Genomic DNA, 20,362 nt, shown 5'->3' with positions numbered 1-20,362 from the left:
TTTTTTCTTATTTCAGTTTTGTCAGACAAGAAGATTTTCTAGATCTATGGAATAATGGTCATGACACCACAATTTCTGACAGTCTAGGCAAGATACCACAGGTACACCATGACTCCTGCCAAAGATGGTTCTGAATCTTCAATAGCTCCACAGTTCCCACTGGAAACAGTTCATATCACAAGCAACCTAATAAGCACAGTACCAGAATAAACATATGAAACATACTTTCCAAGCCTTTATACCACAAAGCCAGACTCAAAAGCCATCTGAATTATTCCCAGAACTACTGTAAAAACCTCTGAATTTCCAAATCCTTTGCAGTTAAAATTAAAAGACAGATAGACAGAAGCAGAAGTGATATAAATTGGATGTAGACACTCAATACTTAAGACAAAAGTATCAAAAGATGACACTTGTACAAATTTTTTCCATTTGAAAGAGCTAGTAGTTGGCATAAAGCATTTAAGACATAAAAATGTAGCACCTATTTGGGTGGGAGGTCCCAGGGTTGAGAAGTAAACCTGTCCCTTGCATAGACACTTCCTTCTATCAAAACCATAATTTTTATTTTGGTTTCAGGAACTATCACTTAAAATAGCCCACTTGGCTTTGTAAACAAAACAGGATTTCAGCTTCAAATTTAACAGGCACAGTAACACCATTCAAATCCTAACACAGAGCAACCCAGATCTTTAACGTCTGTTGTTTCACTTCCTAAGTTTTCCTACATAGTCTGACACTAACAACTAAAATGATGTAGTTAAAGGTAATAAACGGAATTTTAAGCAGCTTGTCAAAGTAAGTGATATTTATATCATCTAGTCTCAAACTCTCATGAAAAGTTCCATACAAAGCAACTTCATTATACAATGAAAAGGTAAGATACCTTCACCATTGAAAGATGTTGCTTAACCTCCTACAGCAGTTAGTAGGTTTTGTATCATTACTAGCAGCAGCACTTAGTGCTTAATAACAGCTGTTTCTTTGTTAGAAATATTTTTTTCTTGTTAACAATTAAACTTCTGCCAGGAGGTAACAAGTCAACTGAAATTTCTGATGTTTTCTTTGCAACCTGCTGAGTTATCAGCAAAACCAATAGGCCACAGACTGACCTTCAAGCAAGGTCTTGCTCCAGAGATTGGTGAGTGTTGTAACTTCAATACACCCAAGGGCAATAATACCACCGCTGAAGGAACTCCCTTTCAAGCCTTCAAGGTAGCAGAGATGATGATGTAGTGGTTTTGGATTACTATCACTCCAATAAAAAAACAATAATTAAATAGTTAGTGCTACACAATGTGAGACAATCACATAAAAACCCCACAAGGTAAGGAAAGAAATACATTGTAAAATTATACGCTGTGAGGAAGTTTCTTTCTGAAACACTAGCAGTCTTCAATAGCTCATAACAACTGGTTGCATGCTAAAAGGACTTCAATTTCTTGACTCATGCATCACTACTGAAACACCTTCAATGCATTAAAAATTTAAATCTTCGTTACTTATAAAATACTTCATCTTTTCCCTTCTAACAAACTATCACTGGCACCATCCAAGACTTCTTACTACATTTGCTTTAAGCTTGATGTTTATGAGAAGACCAAAATGGGGACAGGTTTTCTTGCCCTTTGAAAGCTTTTTATTTGTTACATAACTAAACATGTTTGTACAGCTTTCTTCATATCTACAAATCCTTAATCCACAGGATGTCAGTTCAGGCAATAATTATATGAATAAATTGTAGACAGTCTAAGAAGGAAAGAAAGATGGAGAGACATTTGGAATTAACATGCTGTGAATCAGTCCTGCATCCTCCTTTGTCAGCGGAATTAGCAGGCTTTTCTCCCCTCTTCTTGTTGCCTTTTAGTAATAATTTTCAGTGTATTTGACACATTTCATCTCACTCAATGCACTGAACCCTAATACAAGAGAATACCAGTTTGTCAAACATACATTATTGAGGATGCATACCAGTTAATCTTAGGCAGCTGACATTGTCAAAGACAAACCACCCTGGCTACAGTAACGCTAGGCAAAGAGGAGAGAGGGGTAACAAGTGCACAAGTCCAACTGCTGAGATACCAAGCAACACAAAAGGCCAAAGCCTCCCAATTCTTGTCTCAATTCCCCCCAAACCACAAATATCTTCCAACAGTTTTAAAGTACACATTTCCACTGCTGTTGACAAGAGGAGTTGCAAGTCTGAAAAGACTAGTTGTCCACTTGGCATAGGATTCAGCATTAGATACATGAAGAGCTGGATACATGAAGAGAAAGACTATTCTGAAAATAATTTTTCGTTTTTTACATGAGTTTCATAGAAGCCGCTCTGAATATTTATGGCTCAAAGTGGAGTAGACACTACAGTATTTGTAATTCAGGAAAACCACACTGATTTGCTGCTATGGATATCAAGAAGTGCAGTCCGAAAAGGTTTTTTAAACAATAAACAAAAAAGTGTGTTACAATAACAGAACTTCTAGGGATGCCAAGCTTTATATTTTAGTGTTTCTTACAGCTGTTTTTAGCTCAAATTAAAATGATAAATGCATTCAGCCTTCAAAAGGAGTGCTGCCATTCAAAACTTGGCCATTTTGGAGATAATGCAACACACTGGTGAATTTTCTCCCTCATTTTGCTGCAAGTCCTCTGATATCTGTACCTTTTCATTTTTTTTTACAATTTGGCTCAAATGCAGATGCAAGTCATTACGGAAAATAAAGGATTTATTACAAAAGCAAAATTCTTATTTCTTCAATTCCCAAGCCCACTTGTAATTTTTTAACATGGCTTCCTGAAATTAGGAAAGAAAAACAGAAATCAAGAGGACTATGAGAACAGTAATGGTATTTTCTAAGTATATTTAATATGAACTTGTCATTAAAATGAATTTTTGAAAAATGGTTAAAAAAAAACCTCTTCCATAATTCTGGTTTATTTTACACACTATTTGAATCTAGTAGCTTTTAAAGTTTTCCGTGTATGGTTTGTTTTTGCTAATTACACATCTTAACAGATGTATAGAAAAATAATTAATTTTTTCATGTCCCAGCTTTAAAAAAAAAAAAACAGAAACTAAAACAACCCCCTGAAAAACAGAGATAAAGACTCAAATGAAGTACAATTCCTTGAATTATGTAACTGTTTTCTTTCGCACAAAGGGCATCATATTGCTATCCTTACTACCAATTTCTGCAATGTCACAAGACAGAAAACATCTGCTGAAAAGATCCTTTCAAAAAGAAAAAAATACATTAAAGACTCTCCCCAGGTACACTGTTTACTGCAAATAATTAAAACATTTCAGTGGTAATACTGCTATTTTAATCAGAAAAAAATCTATACAATATTAATTTCCAATAATCACTAACAACAGGTACTTCCCCTATTAACAACTTCAAGATAGAGCTGTATATGCCATTTGACCAATGAAAAAGGTTCTGAGAAGGAATTTGTTCTTTTTGGATCAGAGAAAAAGAACAAGAAAAAACACCACCAGTGATAACAGTCTTCACCAGCACATTTACAAGAAATGCTTTGTCCCTATGTGACTACAGGAAGTAATTCCCTTTCTTTTCAAGAAAGGATTAGGTTTTATTTGGGATTTTTCTAACATGTCAATACTTTAATCCAAATTTCCCAGCAGAGACAATAAAGAGGCATTAGTAGGAGAGAACTGAAGGAAGATCACCACTGAATGTTTTGATAGTGATGCCTCTAGTCTGAAATCCAACATCTTGAGAAGTTCAGTTTGGAAGGAAAATATTTTGGTGTACAGCTGCCAGTTCAGAATAAACTGTCTAAAGGGTCTTCTCAGCTTAAGCAGCCATGTACATCATACAGCTACTTTCTTCTCACATATGCAGCCTGCTCTGTTCTACAACAGTAGTTCCTTGAAAAACTTTTCTTTTTAAGACAAGTGGTGCTAGGGAAAAATCATTCTTCTTCAAACTAGAAAAAAGAGGGGAAAAAAAAGAAAAAAGAAGCACCATTTCCACCTAATCCATGATATAATCTATTGCACTGGAGACATGTACATTACAAAAAGAGATATAAACATTAAGAATAGAATCCAAGAAACATTTATTTTTCCTATTCTCCAGCTCAAAAAGCAGTTTGTACTCTAACAACAGTTTCAAAAGAAATCACTGCCATCTTTACAAGAGACACAGCATAAAAATCATCCTGAAGCAGGCTAAATTTGGAAAACACCTTTGAGCAGAAAATGACTTTATAGTCCAACACTAACTTCATAAGAAACCACCCTCCCAGCAGGCACTGTAGGACTTTTTAGTAAAGAAAAACAAAGAAAATAACAGCAAATTTGGAAGGGTGGGTATAAAGAGAATGCAGGGATTTTGCTATATAGACTTTAGCAGGTAACAGGTCCCCTTGCTCCTTTCTCTACATCTAGGCAGTTCCCTAAGTCTTTACAGAAGGAGGATTTAATCTCTTGGAACCAGTGTGAGAGAACAAGGCATTGGTGGCGGACAGAAGAAGATTGTTCTACAACTAAAATTTTCCAAGCACCTTACACTGAATGGAACAAATACCAGTTTAGGACAGTTAATGCCAGACTCAATACAAAATCTCCACTTCATTTGAGTAAGCCTATGACTCTGTCATGGTTTGACATGGAAAAAATTTTCTCAGAAGGAAGGGGGTCAAACCAATCAGTGGTTGGGGTTAGACACTGACACTTGGGCTGACCAACTGAAGGCTGGACACGCCTCTGAGAACAAAGAGGGGTTAAAAGCAGAAGTCCCAGGGGAACTGGCTCTCTTTGGTTCCAGTCATCAGAGAGTGCAGATTCTCCCCTGCCCAGCCCGTGGCTGGGTGGGGGAGGCGCAGCTGAGGTAGTCCGAAGGGTGGGTGGACCTGAACCAGCTCTGGCTCCCTGCGGATGGAAGGGTGGAGAAAAATCTGGGATGTTTGCATTTCCCCCCAGAGTCTCTCTTGAGAGAGAAAGAGACAGTGACGGTGCTGGCAGTACTCCAGCAGAGGAGGAAGGAGGGGAAAAAAGTGCCCAGTGTGGAAGCTGGAGCCTGGGCCAAGAGCCATCCAGGGAGTCAGGACTTTTAACCTACTTTCTTGGGAAATGAGGGCTTTGTAAAATATTACTTCTCCTCGGTTTGAAAGAGAAGAGAGACAGCCTGGGACCTGAGATGTTAGGAAAAGAAGATTGGGGGGAAGATGATGGAGTGGCTTTTGGGTGGACTTTTTCTTGTTAGCCATAGACTGAACCAATTTCTCCTCCAAGAGAGAGAGACTGCATTTTAGGAGTATGCCAGTGAGCCAAGAGACCTGCTTCAGCAGCTGAGAAAAAGACAGGAGTGGAGTGAACAGAGAAAAGTTGAGGAGGGTTGTGGTGATGCCCCCTGTCTTCAGAGAAGAAGAAGAGAAGATCATCTCTGTTCTTGAACCCTCGGCCCCAGAGGGAAATGGTGGGGGACTGTGGTCCCAAAAATGAAAACCGAACTGTTGTTTTTTTCCCCTCTTGGCAAAGCATGCTTGAAAAAAAAAATGCTACAATAGTGAGGGTACTGTGCATGGAAAGGAGAGTTGTCACCATGGCAGATTTTCTCTGGGCAGTGCCATGTGTGACATGAAAACACAGGAAGTGGCAGCTGTGATTCTTGGGGGATCTGTGGCACAGGAGGGACTCCTCTCTCCCTCAATGTACTGAGTATTGATCCTCTGAAGGGTGGGAACCTGATTGGGGGTCCAAGCTGAGTCTCACTGTGGTTTGTTGGAATTGGTGGGGGGAGGAGGAATGTTTTGGAAGGTTTTCATTTTGGATTTAGTGTGTGTGTGGTTTTTTTTTTTTCTTTCTTTTTCCTTTTATAGTAGTAGTAGTTTAATAAAGTTTCTCCCTTGTTATTAAGCTTGGGTCTGCTCTGCTCTGCTCCTGATCATATCTCACGGCAAATCATTTGCGGGGCTGCATTTTCATGGGGGTGCCAGCATTGTGCCAGTGTCAAACCATGGCAGTCTTCCACTGCAACAATGGAAGAGAATAATTCAGGTACATTTAATCTGACCTGCTTCAAATAGAGAATTTCTCCTACTTCACAGAGAAACTCTATCAAGAAGCATGCATGTAAAGTAATCAGAACTGCAAGGGAGACACCAAAAGCTTTTCCTCTTCTGAAATGCAGTCAGCATTCTCAGCTGCAGGGCTGATGATCATACAAAATTAAAAGAAATAGAAGCACATAATTAGTTTGACTGTAATAAATCCCCAGTAAGGTCATTGTCAATCTGACTAAAATTAAATCTAAAAATTCCTTCAAGAGCTGTGCCTTAAGTTTGTACTTAAGTTTATGCCCTAGTCCCTTGCACAATTCATAATTAGATTTTTCAAAAATATAAACAAACGCTTCACCCCTTCCATGCAGCTGTGTCAGCTTTAGAACATACATTCTCTTTGCAAACATGTCCACATCTTCTGATGGTTTCTACGGCTAGTGCTTACAGTGCTATGAAAAAAACAGTGTTTGGCTACTAGAATTTTTGATGACCTGAGGAGAAAAAAAATTTCTAGTTCTTTTCCTTTCACTCCCCAAGAAAGACAGGGAATTTGAAACTAATGAACTAATATCCACAATAAAAAGGAACATTTAATACTCTAGAACAGAGCTTTAAATTTGCATTTTATTCCTCTGATACCACAAACTACAGTAAGGAAAAAGGCTTCTTCATTTCCTTCAATCAGTACAACCCTTAATAATTCAAATTTCAAAACATTTACATAAAATATTAGCATTATGTATTTGTAATTGATAAACTGAGCCAGAAAGGTAATCAGTTTTCAACTACTTGTGGCAAGCAGATAGGGTGATAGTGCACAAACTAATAACTGACAGTAGTTACCTAATGAACAGGTTCATGCCTTATGGAAGTAATGAGCTTCCAGGTTCCATTTTTAATAGCTACTTGCAATCATAAATATGTATTTCCTCTTCTGCTTCATGAAGAAGTTTACTATATATAATCTGAGATGTGCTCACCACAAAGCCATCCAGCATAACTTCTTTTTGCAAGGACCATACATTGTTTTTTATGTTATGGAATGCATTAGTGTAGTTGCAGGTGTAACAAGAGTGTTAACTGACTTATCGCAGCAAGAGTGTTAACTGGTACATCGCAGCAGGTTTATACCCCTGTAAATGGGTTCTGAATAATATCATACTTACAACATCAAACTTCTGTGTGATGTTCCCCTGGACATCAAGTAAATAAACTTTGCCATAATGTGTTCCCAGTGCCAAAAACTGTGAAAGAAAGAGATTGATTACATAAACATAAACACACCACAAGAAATACTACAATGCTAAATGAACTCCAGGATTAGCAACACTGGGGAAAAGAAAAAAAGCCCACCACTTTCTATAGAGAAAGGTTATTTTAACTGTACCCAAAGAATAAAACAGGGCTTTAAGCCCATATTACTGTGTTAGTGCAAGTTAGCTGTCAGAATGAGTCATAAGGACCCTCATCCACTGACAACTAATGGCGCGTCTGCAGTCTGTATACACCAGCTGATGGACTGTGGCAGCAAATTAAAAATGCAGCGTGAGAGCAAGAAGCAACAGAGATCTGAAGTAGTTCCTAGATCCTTTCTGTGGCTTTGTTTCAATCCTAATGTTTTTTTTTTAATCCTAATGTTATTTTTAATTCTCCTTCATTATTAAAATAAAAACAAAGTGTTCAAACACAGAAAAAGGCCAACTGTAAGCCACTGGTAAAATACAGCTGAATTGTGGAAAGTCTATGATAGTGCATTTAAGCACACAGATAACTCCTGGGTTTGCTTTCCTTCACATAGTAACATTCCTAAACAGAATACTCCCAAGACAAATACATTTCCTTGGAAATCTCAGGAGTTTCATTCTAAAAAATAGTGGCAAAATGAAGAAATCTCAACATAAATCCATACTATCACAAACTTATTTTGATACAAACAAGAAGGAAATTGATTCTGAGAGATCTGCTGTTAATTGAACCCCATGAACTGCACCTTAACAGAAAAGATAGAATTTCAGTACTACTTAATTTATGACAGAGGTTTCTTTTATTTGCCCCTTCCCCCACCCTCCCACTTTCAGCATTACTGAAATAGTCTAGGCTACTCAATTCTCTGTATTTCACTGCATGTGAGCATGCTTCATTGCAACCTATAATGAAATGCTCAAATTTACAGGCACTGCTAAGCGTGTCAGTCAGGCAGCACAATCTTTAAAAAATAACCTTACAGAAAGTCAAGGTTTAAAAGGATTTCTCAAAATGGAATTGCTTAAAATGAAATTTCTGTTCAGGCACTTAAAATATGAAGCTACATTAAAAGGAGGCAAGAAAGGGAAAGAGGGGTTCATTAGAAATTCATTCCCTGCAATGCCTTTCACTCCTGCAAGGTTGCCTTTTTTCAGGAAGAAAAAAGTCCCCTGGGTAAAAAAATCAATACTGGTTAATAAAACATCAGGTGTGCAGACATAACTAGGTATGACTATTCCACTGCACAGGCCTGCTTGAATGCACCAGGTGCCATGACGATTAGTCATCCAGTGCAGACAGCAAGCCTGGTGAAAATATGATGCTTTAGCAGCAAAAAGGAAAAAAAAAAATCTGGGGGGAAATTACTCTGAATGCAGAAGCCAGATCTCAGGATTCCCATCAAAGTTAAACTGCTTTAGTCAGAGTCGTATTTTACATATTACTGTATAATTTTTCTAATGATAGCATTTAGCAGGGCTTTTCCTGTTTGTTCGGGGGAAAAAATCCCCAAAAAACCAACCAGAATGTAACAGAAATACCACTGCAAAACCTATAACCCAGCTTCTTTCTCTGTTGCAAGAGACCTATTCCTAAAAGACTGCAGTACCTGGCTTCTAACAATATTGATTCTTCTCATAAGTAGTGTATCTAGTTTGCTGGAAAACTGAAAGTGCTGGGATACTTCAACAGTTTTCCTGTATTGTCATGCTTTGTGACACTATAGCAAAAGCTGTATCTATGCACATCCTTATAGAAAAATCCTGTTAAACTCTTGGCTTTTAAAATTTACCTGAGATGCAGGAATAAAAGGTAACAGAAACAGGCCACAGACAAAGAGGAAATGCTTGCCAATTTTCCAAATATCTGTGTAATTCTATGTTGTCAAAAACGTTTTAAAAAGACTTATTGTTTTCATTCACACAGTTAGAATACAAGCTTCATCTTAAGAGCCTCTTGAGCCATAGCAACAGTCCTCAGAGGAAAAGAAACACAGCACAAGTCAATCTAAAAATATAGTCAAATAATAAAGATAGATCCCTCAACAATAACTGTTAAGGAGATATTACTGGCTATGAAAAATTATACATTCAGAAAGTAGCTACTGTGTTTTACATATTAGTAGTTGACAAATTGTTAACTCACACTTTTAGATGCACTTCAGAATGCCTCAATATTCTAAAATGTTTTTCAGTATGTATAAAAGAGCAGAAAACTCATAAAATACAAAAGCAATTGTTTAAGTCACTAAGGAAGCATATGAAGTTTATCCCTTTTAAGAACAAAATATTAATTATTTTAAAAATTTGTTTACTTTGCATTGTCTATTACTTTATTCTTATCATCCCTCCGGTACATCAAAATCTCTGGCATGTGCAGTTCCTCTCTGTTTTTAACATGCTGAATAAGGGAAGGGGGACAGGAAGTGTTAGTATGACACCCCCCAAAAGTAAAGCCTAAGCAAACAAAAAATACATTCATTACTTTCTTCTATACTGTATTAACATGTCTTCCACAGCCAAATAAATGCTAAGCTCCTGGCATGATCAAATTGGTCTTCACTGACACGGTTGTACAAATAAGCACAGTATATACCAACTTCCTTTCTGAATAAATAAAACTTAGGACTGTATTCTAATTGCAGTTCTTAATACTGTTGATAATTTAATCTGAGTAAACATTTTTCTATTAGCATATGTAAACATCTAACAAATCACTGCATCTTGAATTCTCACCTCATTTCCTCATTGAGAAAATGTGTTTCCCACTGAAAAAAATGCTTGATACGAACAAGAAGGAAATTGATTCTGAGAGACTGCTGTTAATTGAACCATGTGAACTACTGGTTTTATAATTGAGAAAATGTGGATTTCTCAATATAGTTTAATGGTGAATTTTGTTTACATTGCTGTTTGTTGCCCTGCAGTGCAACTCTAGATTTGGTATCACTTTTACACAGAAATATACTGATGTATTATAAGCACAGATAAATATATAAAACCGAGAAGAAGTGCTATCTCAGTCACAAAGCCATATAATACCTTTTCATGCACTGTCATGCAGCTGGCTGCATCCTTCTGGAGAATTTCAGTCACTCCATTAGAAAGCCGTTCATACTTGAGCTTAGGTTCTTCTTCACTCTCATCTTCCTAAATTTTTAGGAGTGTAAGGAAAAGGAAGCAAGAGAGAAAAAACAACAAAAATACTTAGAAGTTCATTTTAGATAAAAACAAATTAAAAGATATCCCAAAACTATCACACAGCAACAGGCGAAGATGGATCACTGCGATCTCTTCACAGCAGCCATTACAATCAAAAGCCAAACTTTCACCATTTAATCATCTGAAGGGGTTTGGGCTGTGCTTTTCTGTTACTGTTTTTTCTTTTTACTCCAAAATTCTGAGTGCAAAGTCTGTACAGCAGCATGTCAGTTTAGCTGTAGGAGGCACTTACTTGATATCTAAAAAGCAGGAAAAAATGTGCACATGTACTTTGTTACCTAAAGTTAGTCATTTGCAATTTAAAAGTAAAATACAAAAAGGATGGATATGATAATGAATCATATATATAACATATATTAATCATATATAATGAATGATAAAATAAAGTGTGCCAGTGTAGCCACAATGAACTGAAAGCTGAAGCATGCACATTACAAGAAACTTCATGACCTTTACAAGATGCTGCACCTCTGTAGGAAGCATAGAGGCAAAATGCTGTGAACAAAAGTAAGAAGAATCCACTAGGAATAAGTTAATTGTATAAAATCCATCAGTGGGCTTATGGTAAAAAAAAAAATACTATAAGTATGTTTTCTGGGAAGAGAATCTGGGCACATTACATTCCTATGAATCACCTTTATCTACTGCATGTTAGGATCTTATTCTGGTAAATACTGAAGCGTTCCTCTCTTTTCAAGCATGTTAGGTATTATCACCCAATCACTACTACTAAATGCAAGGAAAGATCATGGGGCAAAGAGTGAAGAGAAAGGAAGCCAAGCTAAAAACAAAACAAAACACCAAGCAGTAAATTTATTGCTCAAAGAAGACCCAATATGCTTATCTCTTAGGAAGAGAAAATCCTAGTTGCAAAATAGCTCTTTGGTCATAGGCATCTATCTGTAACAGACGGTGTACAGAAGTACAATGCCAGAGAGATTCCACAGACTTCAGTAAGTCTCACTTAATCTTATACATACATGCACAGACATACACGAACACTTCTATATCCCTTGGCCCTCACTGGGAAACAGTATACCTGCAATAATATTCTCCTACACTTGCTATTGACTGTAATGAATATATCAACACTGAGTATGTTTCCCACATAAAACATATGTTTCATTCTTAAGCAACCAGAATGTACCAGTGCACTGCTCAAGGAGTGCCTTGACTTCCCACCAACCACTGCCTTCCAATGACCTAAAAATGCACAGTGTCAGCCTACAGCAGAACTGTATTAGTGCAACACTTTCTTGTAGACATGATGCAAAAACTAAATGTGGAAGAGAGACATGTTAACAGGTTAATAAAATGCATTTTGTTTAAATTGTTTTTGCAGTACTAAAGCCAGCCTTTCCCAAGTTAAATAGTACGGCCATTTACTATGTGTGTTACCATCATATATGGTAACATGTACATAACCTCATACAAAACACAAAAAAGCCATATAAACCTGTGGAAACACCCAATATTTAGTCCTATGCTTATAGAAATATGCTGCAAAGAGAGTCTGTTTTAAAATGTTACATGAGAGTTTTATGACAGAATACAAATGAGATTAATACAGGGATGTCAGCAGTGCATGACGTAGGAGTATGAAGCAGGATGTCAAAATGTCCACTAAGAAACAATTTTATTCAGTAAATCTACCACTGAACAAAGTTGTTACCAGACAGAATGACAATGTCAAATTACAGGTCTGTATATAAATCAGTCAAATTCCTCATGCTTACAGATCGTTAATAAATGGCTACAAGGTAGAGGGAGGAGGTAAAGTCAAAGTAAAAAGCATACATTTGATGGAAGGAGAGTGTAAGGAAGTATGTGTCCATTTTATAACAATTAATACATTACTGCATTTTATACATTGCTTACAAAGATTACACTTGAAATGCATGGGCAATCATTGAATAAATTCATAAAAGTAAAAACTGAACTCCAGTCATCTAGTCTTTATAAGATCCCACATGTTGCTGGGGCCAGGACATCCAATGTGCAACCAACATGAAAAGTTAATTCTAGTCTCTGGAGTAGTTTGCATAAAATCATTCATCCATGGACCATTAGATAAAGTTACTGTAAATAAGTTTTGCCTGTCTTATTTATGAGTGAAAACGAAGTAATTTTTTCTGCACATGAATATACAAAAAATATATACTTTCAAAAGTCAGTGCACCAAAGCGTTCTGCCAGGCTTCAAAGTAAGTAAATAAAATGAAAACTCCCAAATATTAGGCATGATGATGTACCTATTTCACGCTTTCTTGACAGGTATCTTCTCTGTTAAATAAAAGTCAAGCTAAAAGGTGAATTGAAATGAGGTTGAGGCACTTTACTGTAAACAAAATGAAATAAAAAGGTGATTTTCAAAAATTCAAGATTACTGCTTCAGACTCTGATATATTAAATGCATTTGATGATCTCTTATTTAGAGTATGAGAGTTTAATAATTTTAAAGGCATTTTTCTATCAGGAAAAGCTTTTATGCAGTTTGAACTTCTAAAGTAAACACAAACCAGTGTTAATAAAAGCAAATCAATAATTTTTGTTAAATTTTAATAATCTTGAAAACCACAAATTAAACCATGAGCAGCTTGAGTTGAGATGTCAGTTAGGTGTGTTTCTATGACAACCTAGAGGAATAGTACAAGTCCTGACTTGCAGCAAAGCTAAGATATAAACAGACTGAAATTTACCCCATACAAGAGAACTCACAGCTTTCCTTTTTTTAAGGGAAAAAATAATTTAAAAATCAATTGGTGAACTTACATGTATTTTTACTAACTGTATGAAATTATTAAATAACCCTCTTATAGGATTCTAAAAATTTGAAAGTAAACTTTGTAACACTGCTTTTTGTACCAACACTTAATACTACTTAAATATTTAATGCCTAAAATTATCTGAAATAACAATATTAAATTTTGAGATTCATGACAAATGTTTTAAGAGAAAAATAAATATTTACTGCACAAAATGTGTAAAGCACATTTTGTAAAGCACACATGGCAGCCTTAAATTCTGAAAAGCAAGGAGACCCACAGAGCTGTCAGGAAGAAGGTACCTTTGTGATGTTGTAAAACAAATAATGACCATTTTTCAACAACAGGAATGCTAACCTGAAACTCATACTCCATTTGATTTTCCACGTGCCTTTTAAAGATAAAGCTAGCAGTCATATTGCTAAAATATGCTGCAAAGAACAGGCATCCATAAACATTGCCCATTGAAAGCACATTTCCAACTGAATGAAATACTCTCATTAGCTCCTAAGACTAATACAAACTCCTTCCTACTGAGACCTCTTACAGTTGTAATTGCTGAACACTCCTGAACTGAAAACAAATTCCTTCTCATTCACCCAGCACCTATGCAATACCAACTCTTCTTCTTGAACAGATTTACAAAACTAACAAGAACTACAAATGTGCAACAAGCTCTCAACAGGCTAGTGCCACTGCACGGGATTCTCACCAGCCTTTCTGAACTCAGGTTCACAACCTTCTTCAGATATTCTGCCCCATCTTTCCTAGTTTTCCTAGCCTACAGGAACTGCTGTGCTAGAACCATGAGTAGGAAAAAAGAAAAAAAAATCTGAAATCAGTCCTTGTGAAGAAAATTTCCAGAAGGAACCTGTGGGCAGTTGCCAGAGTTATTCTATTAGCCCACATTTGCTCCTGCAGCAGAGGATCTGCCCACAGAATAATCTGTCACATGAACTACATGCTCTATTGATTACAGATACTCTAATTATGTTACAGGTACAGACAGAAAAAGTGTCCTCCTTCCCACTCAATTTGCCCTCAAAGTTTTTCAAAGCCTTTATGGAAATAAACATTGCATACGTTATAAGGCAAGTGTCCTTCCCCTTTGCTGCGCATCTTCTGTCTGATCCCAGACAGAATTGCAATTACTCTAAATGTCCATTCCAGTCCTGTTTATGCCTGCAAGTTGTGGTCCTGCAAAGCATTTAAACTCCAATACAAAGACAGCTGAAGTCCATCACTGAAGCAATTTCAAAAAGGACACACACCCTACTCCAACAAGGCCCTAGTGTCATAGGCCTTCTTAAAAGGCTATGTCTGGAAAAAAAAGAACAAAATAAACAAAAACCCTACAGTTAATTTTCTTTTTTTACATGCCTTCTTTCAAGCTTACATTGATTTTAGAGATTATAAGAAAAATAGTCAATTACCTAATTTCCTTGTGGCCAGGATAGGGTAAATTTTTGCAGTAGTGAGGGGAGTCATGGCTAGGACACAGTGAAGTGATATGTGAAATACATAAATAGACTCCATAAGCTGGGGTAGTTATGAAGTGGGTATGTATTGTCAGTGCCTGGCACAAGTGAGATATCTCTCCAAAAACTTGTGCCCTGAGTCTCAGTCTGACCCATACTTTCATTCACAAAGGTGTTCCATATGCAGTACATTACACAACTTTTCTATGCATATTCAACCCCTGGCCATGCCTGTACTCGCCTCTCATGCTAAATAGGTCCACACCCTTCTGGGCATGCGTGGTTTGCTGTGGTGGTCCTGCGGGGGTCTCTGGTGGTCTCTTGAGGCTGAAGATTGTGGTCTTCTTCATGACTGAACTTTTGAACCTTTCTCCTTTGCACACGCACTTCTGGACTTTTGGTGCTTCTCTGAGTACGTCGGTCAGTCTGGATGGGCTTGGAGACAGAGGAGCCCCTTTATCTGTGTTCTTTGCATCCTCGGTCCCCCTCTGGTATTGTTCTTTATGTAAGAAGCTTCAGAAATTTGCATTTTCTTATGCCCTTTTGTACTATGGCAGAGGTTTCTTAAGTAAAAGGTTAAAATTCAACACATAATTTTACAAGCTAAAATTTAAATGCTTAATTAATTTTGTTAACTCAAGTGAACTCCAAGAATCTCTACTTCAACAGAGGCTATCCTACACCATCCATGCTGTTGCCAGGTGTGGGGAGGGAAGGGGACCCTTCTGAGAAGGGGTTCCTTCTGGTTGATCAGAGGATGGGTTGGGTAATGCTGGTTCCATACCAGAGTAACCGATGAGTATGCGTATTTTTGCATATGAATCACTATCTCTCTTTTGTACACTTCAGTTATTAGTACTGTCACTGTTATTGGTTATTTTCTTATGTCATTGCTGTTTTCAGTAAATTGTTCTTATCTCAACACATCATCTTTCCCTTTTGTGCCTCCTACACTCCTCTCTAGCCCACCACAGGGGAAGGGGAGGAGAGGAACAAGCAAGAAGCATGTGGTTGTAGAGTCTCAGTGGTAGCACTAAAGTGGTGAGTACCATTCCTGAATCACAACACCCCCTAGCTTACTGGGTCATTCACAGTGCTCTGCCTCTGTGAGTCTGAATACTTAATGTTTAGGACACATTATAAAATCTCTTAAAAAAAATGAAAAAACAAAACCAAATGAAAAAAACTCTTCTGCTGCAGAAAGTGCAACCCCAATACTACTGCAAAAAGGTGAGAAGAGACTACTACTTGGCAATTTGTGAGAGTAACTTTTCTCAACATTTAATACAGGTCAGACCTTTAGAAACCATATCAGCACTTTTATTTATCTAAATAGTCATCACTATCACACAGAAGAAAAAAACTAAACCAACTAGTTAGTGCTCCAGAATTACTAGTTTACACTCTATATGAAAATCTCAAGTACAACCAAAGAAACAAACTCAAATTATTTTTGAATTAAAATAAAACTTCAAAGAACATTTTAAGTTATGCAAAAATGAATAAACGTATCCTTAGTGCTCCACTGGGAGCATCTTCACTTCTTATAGAAATTCAATGACAAATATAAAAAGAAAAAGAAAACAACATAAAAAGACCTCAAGCCCCAAAATTAAGTCTCCAGGGATAATTACTTATTTCTCTTGTATATGTGCAGAAGCTCAAAGTGCAACAAAACACCCAGCAGAAAACAGTTGCTGACATAATTTATTACTTTTCTTGGTTTTGACATCTTGACTTGATCCAAGGTATAACTATTTCCAACTCCTAATTTTTTTAACAGAAATGATGTCTTAATCAGGGCATTGACTAATTGTCTCAGCTTTAGTTTTGAGGGTGTGTGAGGCTGGCTGGAAATGATCTTTCATTTATACATCCCCTTTTTGACATGGAAGCAAAGAGTACTTAGCCAAGCTCCTGGTGTGTAGCGGAGAAGTGGAATGGATGACTTCTAGCCAGACTGCTATGAAAGGCACATCATCAGTGGGGTTTTACACCACCATCTGACCCCCTGGCTATCTGTAAACCCTTTTTATCACCAGAATTGCTTGGAAGGGCATGACTGCACCTAGGACGGCTGTGCAAACCTTACTTTGGACAAGGGAGCCCAAGAAGAACCCAACAAACTTAAGGCTAACTGCCACAAGATTTCCACGACAAGACAAGTACTACCCAACAAAAGATACAGATAAAGCTTTTTATTTAAGCCTTCACAGCATTTCTATATGTGGGATCTGCACCAAATGGGTCATAATGCCTTCCTTTGGCCCAATAAAGAAATTACTACTATTTTCAGCCTTTATAGTTTCCAGTTCAGCTCTCAGATCTTTGTTAGGACCCAACTAATCTCCATTCATTCAAGGTAAAGAGATACAGATTTAAAGATTGACCCGATTTTACACTTGCTGAACCCCATTCCCCAAAATCTACAGGGAAAATATCTAACACCAAGTCCCTCAGACAAGCAAGTTCACTTCTCTGTCATCTCTAGTTTTCTCTAGAAAACACATATTTAGGTTAAATGTGGCTCAAACAAGCTGATAATCCAGATAATCAGACAGAATCCTCTACATTCTCAGTATTACCCTGCAAATATCCATGTGCATAATTTCTCACTTCCTTCTTTACCATATTTCACACCAAAACATCTTCTAATACCTGTATGCTAAAAAACTAAGACTTACCATACTTGTATCTAATGTCAGTAATTAAGCTTGACAAACCATACAGTTTCTTCACCCTGGAAATAATGCTTCAGTTTAGACACTCTTGGTCAGCTAGGACAATGAGCAAATTCTTCAACTTTGCTGATTTGGACAACAAGGCAAGATGCAGGCAGAACAACTCTCCACTACAGTTTTGTAGGACTAGGTTTGCTGACAAGGGTTACTCTCAGTTTTGCGACATAAATGGAAAAGGAAAACAGTGACTCTGCCCCACCACAATATTATGAAGGCTAAAGGATTGAAGGACTGCCTTCACAGTACCAGTCAAACCCACCTATAATCCAATTATCCAAAATACATACATGGCCTGGCTCCCAATCTAACACTTAACATCCACTTTTAAGACTGCAGTCTTGAATGTTCACAAGTCTTCCTCAGGCCCCCCTCCTACAAATCTCTGCTCCATCCCCTTCTAACCCTCCGATGGACCTTTGCTGATACCATAACTTCCCTCAAACACTTTATCAAGCCCTCTCAGATTACAAGGCCAATTTCAACACTTTACAGTGTCCCTGCCAAGAACCCCATCTTCTTCCTCTCCAAAATCACCATGTCCTCAGAGGGAAGCTCACTTCCAGCCAGGCAACCCTCATAGCATAACTTTCCTATACAGGGTTTTTAATGACTGCTTATAGCCTGACATGAAACAGTTGTTCATAGGACACCAGAATCCAGCATGAACAGCTCACCAAATATACTAAAGGTGGTTCTTGAAATAGGCAGGCCACAGCTCCCATCCCAGCAGCACTCCCACACCAGCTCAGAGGCATTCAGAGGACAGAGATCAAGAATGACCACTGAGTAAATGGATTTGGCAATCCAGACAATTACCATCCTGTATTTCCACGACCTCTTCCCATATCTTAAAAGCAGATGTTCTTATAATACATGGAAGGAAAAAGGAATGTTATTTACTAATTCAGGGTTGATATATGCAAATGAACACACTGCTCATTTACAATACAAGGGAATACGGCAAATGAATAAAAATATCTAGCAAAAAAAATACTGCAAGGGAAAATATCACATGGTAGCAACACATGACTTAACACACGCAGGAGGGTTAATAAAAGTAGAAAATATTAAGCAGCAAGCTGTAACAGATTGCTAACATCTGTTGATGAATTCAAGGAAGTAACATCATCATGTCACAACACAGTTGGGAGATCCCTTTGACTTCCACCCCAGACCATGTCAAAGTCTCTTTACTATCTGGTAAAACCAATTAATACAACATTTTGTTTGTTTTTTGAGAACACGAATATGAAGAAAAACTCCTAATCTTACCTACTAAATGCTTACCCTGCTCACAACTTTAAGTTAATAACAACTGGGTTATACTGCCATGAGGTAAATTTGCCTTCTCCCCCTCTTGCTTGTTATATTCCTATTTCACAGTCACAAAACAGTTGGTCTTTAATAATCCTACTATTGCCTTATGACTGCAGGCATCAGAATATAACTTGTACTTTAAAGATGAGTGGTAGAAGTTTTGAACCCTACACAATAAATTGGTGTATTATCTATTTGATACCAGAAGGAACCCAGGAATATTTCTGGACATTTGTCTGCTTCCTCCTACCGGTAAAGCAAACACGTTCATCTTCAAGTAATCCGACCCACTATTAACTGCATTATGTGTGCGTATCAGTAAAGTCTTATTTTTCCTCAGCTTCACTTGGAAAAATTTATTGGAAGACTACCAATTCTGGTCACAATGGGGGTAGGATAAAGGTTTGTCTTTGGAAAGTTTTAGAAGTCAAAATTGTAAAAAGACGCAAATTACTGAGGTGGGCAATGAGGATATAACACTATCATTGTAAAGGAGGCAGCTATGTACTTAAAGTTCTTTCATTGTAACATCAGGCTTCTTTGGTCTTTGCCTCTGATCCTGCCACTTTTGAAAGAAACTGCACACAAGACAACCTATTGCCTGCCATTCTGACATGGACGTAAGGAAAAATCCCTAGCCCAAATCCTGCTTCTTCTCACATCATCTGGAACCCATGTTATAATTAAGAAATAAATAATAATTATTTCTGGAAAAATATCTGGAAATTCACAACAAATATTTAAATTTATTTATTTTCATTGTTGCAAAACCTCTAGAAGATTGGTACTCTGTACAATCAAGAAACACATAAAGTATAATTTAGAATCGAATTTGGTCCCTAAAGAGATAGCACCCTGTGCTGGTTTTGCAGTAATTGACTTTTGGAGAAGAGGGAGAAAGTCAGCCGTGGAAGTGATTCTCTCTGAGGAACTGCTAGAGGCTTCCTCCGTGCTTGGCAAAACCAATCACTGGTTAGCTTGGAAAACTGGCACACTGCTAAGCCAATTAGAAAAGCTGGAAACGCCTCTGTGGTAACACATTAAAGAATGAAAAAAAAAAAAAAAAAAAAGTGGGACGCTCTCTAGCTCGCTCCTCTGTTCGGAGCAGTAGGAGGCCAGCTGAAGCCCCTTTCCTGAGGGGGCTGCTGGATCCCAGTGTGGCTGCAGCTCTCTCGGCATGGCTCATAATGGGCTTTATTTACTTGGACACTTTTAACCAGCCATGCTGCAGACAGAAAGACAAAAGCAGCGACAGCAGCGTTTCTTTTTTTGGTGTCCTGAATGAAAAGGCACAGCTTGCACAGTGCCGGCAGAGACCACACAACCAACTTAGAGAGCGGCACGTCGAGCCTGGACAAGATTAACCTTTTAGTGCTGCACGGCTCTACTAAAACTGTTTCAATTGATAGAACTTGAGAACAAATATAGCCTACTGTGCTGTGCATTGGAGGCATTCATAGAAATGACTTTCTAAAAGAAGCTGCCAGCAGTTTCCTCCGTGTCTGACAAAAAAACAATCAGTAATTAGTTTTAAGAATTGACAATCTGTTAAACCACTGAGAAAGCTAG

At 37.5% G+C, this 20,362-nt stretch overlaps 1 protein-coding gene across 2 annotated transcripts in view; it reads right to left on the bottom strand.

The window, feature by feature from the left end:
* VPS41 (VPS41 subunit of HOPS complex) overlaps positions 1-20,362 on the bottom strand; it is a 110,603-nt gene that overhangs the window by 78,808 nt on the left and 11,433 nt on the right. For both annotated transcript variants that reach the window (XM_002198900.7, XM_072924040.1), the window contains 2 exons: positions 10,314-10,421; positions 7,197-7,274 (listed from right to left, as the gene is read on the bottom strand). In XM_002198900.7, the coding sequence (XP_002198936.3) occupies positions 7,197-7,274; positions 10,314-10,421 (186 nt within the window). The remainder of the gene's footprint in view (positions 1-7,196; positions 7,275-10,313; positions 10,422-20,362) is intronic.

This window comes from Taeniopygia guttata, chromosome 2 (genome assembly GCF_048771995.1).
Source record: "Taeniopygia guttata chromosome 2, bTaeGut7.mat, whole genome shotgun sequence".
Taxonomy (NCBI): domain Eukaryota; kingdom Metazoa; phylum Chordata; class Aves; order Passeriformes; family Estrildidae; genus Taeniopygia; species Taeniopygia guttata.
This window is presented reverse-complemented; position numbering and strand designations above follow the sequence as displayed.